We start from the raw sequence: 11,550 nt of genomic DNA, 5'->3' as shown, positions 1-11,550 counted from the left end.
AAATCCAGTTTTAGTCCATCTTTAAGAGCTCTGTATGTTTATTTCAATACAAATGATTGCTGAGGCTGTCTCCCAGTACCTCTCACTATTTTGAGATAGGTTTGCTTACCATTGTAATGATTTCAGCAAGAACACTGATAGAAACTGTGAAAAGTCCATAAATTGCTGTGGATCAAGCCTGGTCGCCCCTGAGTACAAGATGTCAGAGCATCAATGGTGTAATTGCAGGCGGATCTTAATATGTTTTAAAAAGGCCTGACATAATGTAGTCTGCTACATCTCCATCAATGAGGCCTGTTCCATTACTGTGAACGAACCAGCAGGGAACATTTTCTCCGTTCTTGATGTCCCTCCTGAAGTCTCTCTGCCAGCCTCTGTGGACCCAGGCAGAAATTTCATGGAGATCATTTATTTATTTAACACACACATTGCACTGAAACTCTTCCACACTCATCAGAGGCATGCAGTGTACCTGGTCACATTGAGCTCTTGTCCTTTCACATACATAGTGGCGTCAGGTTTCTCCGGGACTTCACCTGGACGCAGCTCTGACACCTCAAATTCAATCCCATGGTAGAACTGACCTGAAGGATGACACACAATTGAAAGTAAATATAATTTTAAAATTAAAATAATGGAATAAATCGACCTACTAAACATCGCACATGTTCTATTTTATTTAGTTTTATTGTTTTAATTGTTCTTATTATTAATTTATTTTTTTTATTTTTTCTTCTGGTTTGTCTTTCTATGCTTCACAATATGAGAAAGGTGAAGGCAAGGGGTAAGGGAATGAAGGCTTGGGAATGCTTTGTTCAGTTTTGTACTGTTTGTACTGTGTTGACTGTTAAAGAACTCTGAAAAAAGAAAACAATAAAAATAATTGGAAAAATAAAGCTCAGTGATTGACAAAAAAAATTAAATCACTCAGGCCCTGGTTCTCTCCACCAGTGATGACTGCCCACTAAAACAGATTGAGCTCTTCATATCTACGTATTCCTACTGTATGAAAGATGGGTAATGCGGACAATTTTTCAAATCTAGTTTTGGTTTAGTAACAACTGTAAACCACTTTTTTTCTGCAAAACACAGAAAAAAATCAGTCACAGATCACTTGTTTTCATCTGCGATTAGACTTAAAACCATGCAGTCTACCCTCTGATGTGTGTCATGTTGTACCTAGCAGGCCGTGAACAGAAGGGGACAGAAGATGGCTGTCCAGGGTGTAGAAACCCAAGTAGTCCCGGTGGTATGGGTGCTTCGCCCACACTTTGTGAAGCAGGACGACAAACTTAACTGAATCCTTCAGAGTCACTGTTAAGCTGCGGTCTTTGGTCAAGAGGAGATCCACACTGGAGGAGAAAGAAGAAGAGAAGAGGAAGATAATAGTTATTCATTCTTAACTGGATTTTGTGTTTCATATTACTCCTGCAGGGAGACACTTCTCTGTGACTGAAGGGTCCTTACTTTGGTTCCTTTAAGGAAGCTGTATCAGACCACAGCAGTTTGACCCGTTTGCCGTCCTGGAGCACTGAGATATCCTGAGTGCTAACCTCCAGCCTCACCCCCAGAGTCTGGTGGATGATGCCAAAACGCCAAAAATAGGTGTTAATTTTACCATCAGGGGGCAGTTTCTTGTCTCCGATGATCTCACCATTGACCAAAATACCTGAGAAAATAACATGTGATTCAGTCACTCTTTTTTTTAACTGAAAGGTATGATTGACTGACACATATATTAGAAGTGTTCAAACAGTAAGTGTATATAGCTGTAGATTTAAAAGGGGACGCAGGGGATAAGTCTCTTTAACATTTAGAACATGTGCATTTGTCCACATCAAAACCATGAAAAGACATGAAAGTAGCTGGGAACTTTTATTTTTTAGACATTTATACAATGAACTGATGCAGTAAGGCACAGATTGGTGCACAAAAAGTTACCATAATTCTGGAAATTAAGTGTTTGCTGAAAATTTGGACCCTCAATCCCCCCCCAGTGAAATATGTCCCGCCCCCAGCAGTTAAAACAAAACCTACGCACTTGCGCAGGGGTAAGAAAGTTGTAATGATAATCTGGACTCAGGACTGACCTTGTTCTGGGTCTCTGACCAGGTTGAAAATGGTTCCTGGCATTTCGTTGATATTGAAGCACAGAGCATCGTCTCTGTCAGGGAGCTCTATCATGAAATGAGGATCTCCATCCACTGCAATTACAGAGATAAACAAAACTGAATGTTTTTTTTTTCGTTCATATGGTATTGGCTAAGCATGCTGGTGATGACAACATATCAACAAGACTTAAGTCGGCGGGTCTGTGAGGCTAAATGCTGACGTCAGAATCAACTCATCCTTCAACACCAAAGAAGTGGCAGGATCAAGGACAAATGTAATTTTGTTTTTTTAAACTTTGTTTCAAAAATAAATAATAAATCGACCTTCTGCCTTCTGCCTTCTACCTCTTAACATGCTCACAACGACTGAGTACATCTATGTTCCCCAGCTCAATAACCTCTTATTATGACATAAAAGGCATTTCAAAGGGTTTCACGTTCTTAGCAATGTTTTTTTCCTCAGTCAGATGTTCAGAAATGTGATTTCAGAAATTGATATCTCCATACTGGCTTATCAGATTTTTACTTAAACTGCATTTGAACACCTCATCTCTTGGCATGCTTTTGCAGTTTGAACTGCAAAGATAGTGCTCGCCAATCCCTGACAATCAGTTTACATAAATGAATATGTGTAAATCTGAGTAGGAGGACAGATGTGAAGTGAGGGTCTTATGCTACCCTGATGACTATGTTAACAGGCTGGTGTTTAGCAGGTATAATGTAGCATTTTCACCATTTTAGTTTAGCATGTAAGCATGCCAATATTTGTTAATTACTTTAATTTTTTTTAGAAATAATGACAAATATTTTGTAATTATTTGGTCATAGACCTAAGTATTGGATGTATGAAAGGACCATGGATATCTGTACAAACTTTGTGCTGATCTGTCTGATGGAATCTAATTAAGGGATCCAGTTTTATTTTAACGAGGGCCAGATTAGATCACATGTGAATGAGTATTCAAATTTCTGCTACTAGGTAACTAATGCTTTGCTTGTTTACCGTCTGTTTATGAAAACAGATCGGCTCACGTAGTTCCTACTTGGTGCATGTCTACAACCTGTATGATAGTGCTGCCATCATTAAGTAAAAGAAAAAATGCAAAGTGAACTTGCTTGATTAACCAATATTATGTGGCGGACCATTTTGAAAGACAAGCTGCAGGCTGTTAAAAATTATTGGCCATAATTTGCCCCCGGACTGGACTCTGCACATGAAGAAGATGCTGATGCAACAGATTTTTGACTAAATGATGCTAAATGAAAATCAGGGATCATCAATGTCACAAGGACTCATCCTCTGAGGACCATGACCATCTGCAGAAAATTTCTTGTTGGATTGACAGACCAACTGACCTACAGATTGACATGACCGAGCCATTTAGCCAATATTGCTAAAAATGTACTTACCTAAATATGTGGGTGATGATGGACGGTAACCATATGATGGGGGTGCATGGTGGTATGCTGGGAAGACAAACAATAAAATTAAAGTTGAAAGCAATACAGTACATTTATTTAATCCCATAAGTCTTTTTAACGTGATATGGTAAAAGAAAAATGTCTTACACATTCTTTCTGCCTGTTGTCTTTGCTCTGTCAAAAAACACAGATGGCCAAAAACAACTTAGTATTTTCCACATATATTCAAATGCAAGCATCACCCTCTGCTGGTACAGTTAAGTGAAGATGAATATTAAATTTAAAGCATGACTCTGAGCTGCTAGTGACTGTATTAGAGTAGGGTTTGCTATTTTTAGGGAAAAGCAGCAGCCATGTTTAGAGAAGCCTGCCCATGTTTCACTTTTAAACTCTCTCTTTCCTCCCTTACCCTCAGTCAGTTTGTCAGCAATGAGAGGAGTGTCTGTCCCATCCTCAGTTTCAGGTTTGGTGACCACCATGGAGGTGAGAGGGGTGACAAAGCTGTAATGCAGAGACATTTCCAGGGCCTTTGCTGTGGCGTTTTGTTTCTCGTCTGTGGCACCACTTTTGCTGTAAGAAGAGCAAATATAGTAAAATTGCAACATAACACTAGCATTCAGAAAACCACCAGTGAATCTAAAAGAAATATTACTATCAAGGGCTCTCAGATGATGCTCAAAAAGTATCATTAAAGTACTTCACCCCCAAATGTCTATTTTTATGTTGACTACTCAAATATAGAGAAAATTCTGACAGTAATTTTTAGAGATCGTTTTTGTTTTTTGTCCTGATCCCGATTCGGTTCAGTTAATGTTGAGTATCTGCCGACACAGAGTCCCACTGCAATACTTTTGTTTTGCTTAATAATACAGTTGCACAGTGCACACTTTAGAAAGGCTTCTTTGAAGATATTTAAAAAATACCTGCATCCACAATGTTCCTTGATGTTTTTTGAATTTATTAGTCTCTAATTTATTTATTATTTTATAAAATTAAGTATAAAATGACTTACCCTCCCTATAATCTTATTGGTATCCTTGTGGTCTCGAGGGAGTGTCTCTGTCCCTTTAAGAGACCAGTGTTTGTTGCTGCAGTGCAGCTTGTGTCTCAGTAACCTGACTTATCTGTATTCTGCTGTGTGTTTATTTTTGTGCACATCTTTTGGGGCATACTACCCTTCTTTAATACATAAAACAGGTTGTTGTTTCACTTTGCAGCAGTCAGTGTGGCTGTCGTAAACCCTCTGGTCTCCTCTGCTGTCTCTAATTGGGGCGCAGGAAAAAGCTAGTGTTATAGCTGAAAGCAATACATGTGACTCTCACACTGAACTGAAATAAAGGAGCGCTCATAACTTTGGTAACTCTTGGTGTTTTGGGCTGGCAGGGCTCAACAGCTGCTCTTATGTTCAGCAGACAAGAGAGACAGACAGCTTAGTGGAGCAGAGGTGATAAGGAAGGCACTACATGTTTCTCTGCATGAAAGTTAAAACATCTTTGTGACAGCTGACATTAAACAAAGGATCGGATGCTCTATAAGCTAAATATTCAGGATCCCAATCAATCCTTGATTCCAATGCCTTGATTGGTCCCCATGCAATCGTTTGTTTGAGATTGGATCGGGACATCCCACATAATTTTACCTCGCTGAACACAGGAGCTGCTTCCTTTAACAAAGCTTTTAATGACACTAAAAGACATAATGATTTCCAAATTAAAACTGTTCTCAGTGTGAATGGAAGGACTCAAACAGACCTCTTCTCCAGTAGCTGCTGGATGGTGAGATAAGCCCACAGACGCTCTGTGAAATCTCCGAAAATGTAGTCCTCATCTGGGTATATCACGTCCCAGTCCACAGCACTGGGCTGGCCCTGCACTCTGAAGTCCTCCTCAAACTACAGGTGAGCGAAATGGAGAAAAAACTTTTTTTTAAAAAAAAAGCACAGATTGTTAAACACACATCGTTTATCCACATCACGATTGTTTCTAAATTTCTGTTATTTCCTGCTTCTCACCCCTTGGCCAAACACTTCCACCATGAAGTTGTCCAGGTCATTGTCCATCAGCCGACCAGCCACCACAATCTCTGAGCCGTTAAACAACTGGCTGTAGTGGTTGGTAGTCAGGAAGTCCACTGAGTTTTCAGGATAACGCAGGTCCACCTCTGAGAGCAGAGGGCTGGCCACCTCCTCATAGAAACCCTGGAATAAATGCACATGCACATTACATGTATCTGCACAAAATGTTCTATAGAAATAGTTTTAATTATAATTTTGTCAAAGGTAGTGATTAAATCATTGTGAAAGATGTGACTAAAATCTTAGAATTGGCAAAAAAAATTGTATTCACAGCCTAAAGCAACCACCTGAAGTTGCAGTTCTGCATCTGAACCCTCAAAGATTCTGCGAGCCACTCCCTTGTTTTGTTTGCTCATCAAATCCAGGAAGGAGTACTCAACGTCGTTTCCGAATCCCAGACAGAACAGAGACATGTTTCCTCCAATAGCAGAACGCACGTTCTCCTGAATACGTGGTATGGCAGACCTTCCTTCAAACACACACATACAACATGCAGAAAATTAATGCTGTATAGAAAGTACATTCATCAAATGTGCACTCACACAAATACACAGCATTTCCTACAGTATGCACAGATTCTGCATCCTCACCACCATCTGGATTTCCATCGGTGAGTAAAATAATCATATCAACGCTCCTCTCTGGGATCCTCTTCTCCTGCCTGTCTTTGACCAGCATTGCCACACCTTTCAACAATGGATCATTGATATTGGTTGCTAGAAGAAAAAAACACAACAAATTGTAAACTGTAAAGTATGAGAGTGTATTTCTGTCATTTAGGGAATTGAGAGGACATTTAGCTATGGAGTTAATGTCACTTGTTTTTGTATTTACATCCACCGATGCGTATATTTCTGACGTATTCCATTGCTTGAGCCACGTTTTCCTTGGTCGCTTTGGTAAGGGATTCCCTCCAAGTCTGAAAGCCATGATCAAATATAATGAGGGCAAAGTAGTCCTCTTCGTGGATGTCTTTAAGGATGGACAGCAATGCCTGTCGCGTCTGCAAAGAGTTTTCAGATTAGAGGTCAAAAAGTGTGCATGTGGCCAACAGCATAATAGAAACATATGAACTGTCTAAACGGTCTTTCACCTGTTCTATCTTTCTTCCACTCATTGATCCGCTCCTGTCTATCACAAACACCACATTTTTTGGGACTCTGGGCAGGTCAGGGGGAGCAAAGAAGTGCACAAAGTATCCATTCACAACCTGAAGTGAAGAGAATCAATAAAGAGCAGGGATATACATGAAAACATCACAAGGCAATGTAAGATTTAGAAGATTTTTTTCTCTTAAAATATAGATAACACTTGGTTTATGTTTTGGAAAACATCATGTTCCGACTTATAATAATTGGTTTGGTCACTACAGCTGGATGCAGTTGGAAATGTCCCAACCTCTTGTGAAAATATGCCTGCTTTTGTCTAACAACCACGGCTCAAACTCTATTTAAAAAACATCTGCTTTTGTCACTACAAAAACAAATGGAAATGTCCGAACCTATCAAAAAATAACGCTTTTGTCACTAAAAGTACAATTGGAAATGTCCCAATCTCTTCTCTGTCTCTACAAACACAGCTGCAAAAGTCTCATTATTTTGAAGAAAAAAACAAGCTTTGTAGCTACAAACATGGCTAGAAATGTCAAGACTTCTCATTGAAAAAAACCCCACTTTTGTGCCCCAAAAAATACCAGTTTTGCTGCTACAAACACCACTAGTAATGGCCTCTCGTTAAAAAAAACAAACAAAAAAGCAAACAAACAAACAAACGAAAAACACTTTTGTTGCTAAAAAAATGGCAAAAAAAATGTCCTGATCTCTAATCAAAGAAAACCCGCTGTGTCACTACACACATGGCTGGAAACATCCCAAACTCTCATTAAAAGTACATCATGCATATAAAATGTACTGAACTGAAACATATTAGTGATTTGCAGAAACGTACAATGCCTTTATTTTATTCTGGCAACTGGGTTTGTTTTTGCGTGTGAAGTCTAATGTAAATGCGAAGTTGTTGCGAGCTGACCTGAATGTCCCCGAGGCTCTTTGCTCGGTTCACATCGTACTTGATGATAAAATCTCCATCAATCAGCGTTCCGTCACAATCTGGACACTTCCTCTGCTCCTCCATAGTTGGTGAGAAAGAGATGTGGGCCTGACAACAGGATATGATATGATCAGTTAAATTTACTATTCAACCATGGGTCAGTAATTTCACTGAAAGCGAAGAAAAAGAAGTCATTCTGAAAATGGAAAAAAAAAACGTGATTCAGGAACTGCAAAACAGGCAAGTAAACAGAGACAACTTCTTATGCATAAGGCCTGTTGTACTGAGTACCTTGTTGTCTGTGACAGTCTTCTCCACCAGGGGGAGCAGCTCGTTGGTGAGAAAGGTTGCGTGAGTATCCACATAAGAAATGCCCTGAGGCTCATAGATGTTTGTCACAATCTGAGTCCACACACACACACACACACACACAGAAACAAATATCATTTGTTATGTAAACCACTTATTTGGAAAATCTGAAATCACCAAGAGACAGGATTTGAACCTTGACATGCATTCACCTGAAACTCCTGGACCCGTTGTTTAGGTTTAACTCGAGTCAGGATCTCGTACTGGCCCAGTTTCCTCTGAAGGAGCTCCTCGTAGGTCAGAATAAAAGTCACATTGCTGTAAGCTGCAATGTTGACAGACACTGAAAACTTCTCCATCTTTCTTCCAGATGCCCTGTAATGAAACACAGACATGAGTGACTGTTTAATGTTTAAGTGATCAGTTTAGTACACAAAAATGTAGATTTTAGCATCTTCCTTTGAATATGCATTTGATACTATGTTGATGTATTTTTTGTCTTGATTGACTCACTTGACCAGTCCAGCAGTCTGTCCAGAGGACACAGCCTTCTCGTACTGTTTCTTGGCTTTCTCTTTTTCTTTCACTTGCCCAACATACACCTGGCTCTCAATTTCCCTGTGAGACACAAAGATGGAGAATTAAGACTAAGCGGATAAATGCTCTCACAGAGAGTCCTAATGTGAGCAGGAATGTGGACAGAGTGGAAATCAGAGGGGAGGCAGACTGACATGCTGAAGTTAGTGATGAAGGCCGTCTTGGGCAGCTCCACTTCAAAGAAGATTTCCTGCGAGAAGTTTGCTTTATTCAGAGCCTTGGAGGTCATGACGGTGTGAGCGAAACGAGACATCACAGTGCAGTCAACTTTCACACTGTGCACCTCCACCTGAAACAGAAGGAGAGGAAGGAAGAGATGGAGAGATTTAGACACTTAATCTACCTTGCTACAGTTGCCCCCCCAACAAAAACTTCACATCCACTTTCCCCACAGTGAATTACTGTTAGATCTGTTATTTTTTATACTGAATTGTTTTTTTTTTGCAGCTGGTTCCAGTCTATAACATGATGCCCCGAGGGGTGCCAAAGAAAATTATAACAGCTTGAAAAAAATATTTTGAAAGACATTATGTCACTGATTCTACTTTGGGAGAGTTGGGTGAGGCCGATTGGGTGAGTCAACCTGGGTGTTGTGTCCTCTAAACAGGGCAAGTGTGGATTTTTGAAAACTAAACTCTTTTTCAGCCTTTTTGTGAGAGTCTATTGACCTTCTTTGATTTGCTGGTGCTGCAGACTGCCTTTAATTCTGTGATTAAAATGATTTTTTCTTTCTTCTGTATCTATTGTTGATCAGAGGCGGTGAGGTGATACGTACACCATTGCCCTGACAATACACAATAAACAAAGTTTTTTTGAAATAAACTGAATATTTCTTATTTTCATCAATAGAGATACAAATAGATTGTTTCCTTACCTTGGCTTCATTTGTGCTTCTTTTCTGTAACAAACAAACAAACAAAATATAGTTTACTTTTGGGTTTGAAAAATCAAATTTTAAGACTGCACAAATCAAATAATTTGCCACTCTTGTTTAATAGTATTTAATAATATGAATTATCTACATGTAAAAATGTTTTTTTTTAATAGTTAAAATGCACAAGCAGAAAGAAGCAACTTTAGCACAACATTTTCACTATAATATGAAGGGACTGACTATCAGTAAATAGTTTCTGATAAGTACCTGCAGTGATTTGGCAGCTCCTCTTATCTCCTAAAAAACAAATACAGCATAATAAACAAACACGATGCCAAGACATTAAAAAAAACACTGACCTAACATGAACCAGTTTATTAGAAAAACTTTAAATTTTGTTGTGCATATACATAGAAAGAGGAGAATGTGATGAAGAGTGATTTGATAGTTAAACTTGGATTAAAGTTTTAAAAAATCTGAATTCGCATTGTTTGTGATAATGAAAACAGACTTGTGGCTAAATCAGGGACCACCAGATAAAATGAATTCTTCGGCTGTTAAATGATTTGATTTTACAGTTAAGATCACAGAACAAAAAGGTTGGTGTGTGATGTTACCTGCAGAGCTTCATGGTCCCCGGAAATCACCAGAGCCCCCCGAGCCAGGCTGGGCAGCCAGAGGCAGACGCAGCCCCACAGCAGCAGCAGTCGAACACCCTGCAGTCCAGACATGACCAAACTTCCACTGAACAGTGACTGACTTCAGTGCTGAGAAAAAGCTCTCTGCCCAGGGGGAGGGACAAAAAGTGTGTGTGCTGTCCTGGAGTATTGACCAACAGGCCTGAGCTCAATGTGCAGGAGGCCCTGACATAACAGACACAGTGCTTGGAAAAGCTCAAAGAAAAATCTCTGCACTCAGGCTGAAAAGTGTATAAATATTATACTGAAATAACAATTAATAAATCATTTGGCAACATGACGAGCATTTAGAGCATGAGCATTTTTTATATTAGTGACACCAAATCTGTTATTCGGTGTAAGCAACAGTTCCTAATACAAACACGGTACACCATGTAGCACCAGAGTTCATTATGCAGCTGGATATCTGTGCTTCATATTTACTATATATTTACCAAAAATAGGTAGATACATTTATTAGTATGTGATTTGGTTTTGATAAATATTTGTTACCAATCAGCAGGCATATGTTTGCTTCATTCAGCCCTCACTTGGAGCGTTTCTTCTTTTTTGCTGCCCTTTTAATCATCCGCCTGTGCTGCTTCACTGGATGTGTGTTTATGTCAGTACAAACTTGCCAGGGAGCAAACAGTAGAGTACTGTAAGAAAATCAGACAGACTTGTGTGTATTACTTGAGAGAACAGCCAGCAGCACAGATCGGCAGTATTTCAATTACAAACATATTCACTTTTGAGTATTTTGTTATTTGTAATACTGAGGCTACTGAGTGTCTACATGTGATAGTATCAGTTTGTAAAGAACACATTTTTGTATTTTCAATTTACATATTACCTGTATTTTAATTAAATACATTTTCTCATACCAGACACATGTTTAGTATTCATTTTTGATACATTTTATAAGCAAGTATTTGTAATTTTTAACAAAACACTTTTCAAAGTATTTGTGCGATCGATTAGAACCACTTGATACTGGGACAAATAACCTTGACTGCAGACTCACATTTTGGTTGCATATTTGCATTTTGCCACTCTGAACCTTGTGAACAAATAACATTATCTTTTTCTGCATGGGTAAGCTGCAATCTTATCTGCTTTCCATTTGGTGTGTCATCTTCATCATGTGACACTGTGTTTGGCGTACAGGGTTAAAGGGGTATGAGACTACTGCTGGACGAGAAAGACCTGCTCATATTGTACTGATTTTTTAAAATTTATTCTGCAGTATGGATGTCATGATACAGTGTTTGCAATAGAGTAAAGTACTATATTCAGGGCTCAGAGCAGGGCAGGTTATTTGGGGATTTTGTTGGTAACCAGGTCGCTTGTTCTGTGTTTGGTTTAAGTAACTTAATCATCTCAGTCAGTGTTGGATTAACCTACTGGAGGTCCCAGGGAAAAAATTAGCTGTGAGCC

The 11,550-nt window shown here is 39.1% G+C and overlaps 1 protein-coding gene across 1 annotated transcript; it reads right to left on the bottom strand.

The window, feature by feature from the left end:
• Window positions 1–20: 20 nt before the first annotated feature.
• Window positions 21–10,191, bottom strand: LOC121954985 (inter-alpha-trypsin inhibitor heavy chain H3-like). The gene is made up of 22 exons (XM_042502760.1): window positions 10,054–10,191; window positions 9,704–9,733; window positions 9,437–9,460; window positions 8,697–8,851; window positions 8,479–8,583; window positions 8,178–8,340; window positions 7,948–8,058; window positions 7,636–7,764; window positions 6,701–6,817; window positions 6,442–6,610; window positions 6,198–6,323; window positions 5,895–6,076; window positions 5,545–5,730; window positions 5,285–5,424; window positions 3,943–4,103; window positions 3,681–3,707; window positions 3,522–3,578; window positions 2,091–2,204; window positions 1,468–1,669; window positions 1,180–1,352; window positions 473–584; window positions 21–374 (listed from the first exon to the last, which is right to left on the bottom strand). Exons 1-22 carry the CDS (start codon window positions 10,165–10,167, stop codon window positions 236–238), a joined length of 2,736 nt encoding a protein of 911 aa, XP_042358694.1. The 5' UTR covers window positions 10,168–10,191; the 3' UTR covers window positions 21–235.
• Between the last annotated feature and the right edge of the window lie 1,359 nt (window positions 10,192–11,550).

Source organism: Plectropomus leopardus, chromosome 2, assembly GCF_008729295.1.
Source record: "Plectropomus leopardus isolate mb chromosome 2, YSFRI_Pleo_2.0, whole genome shotgun sequence".
NCBI classification, from domain to species: Eukaryota; Metazoa; Chordata; class Actinopteri; order Perciformes; family Serranidae; genus Plectropomus; species Plectropomus leopardus.
This window is presented reverse-complemented; position numbering and strand designations above follow the sequence as displayed.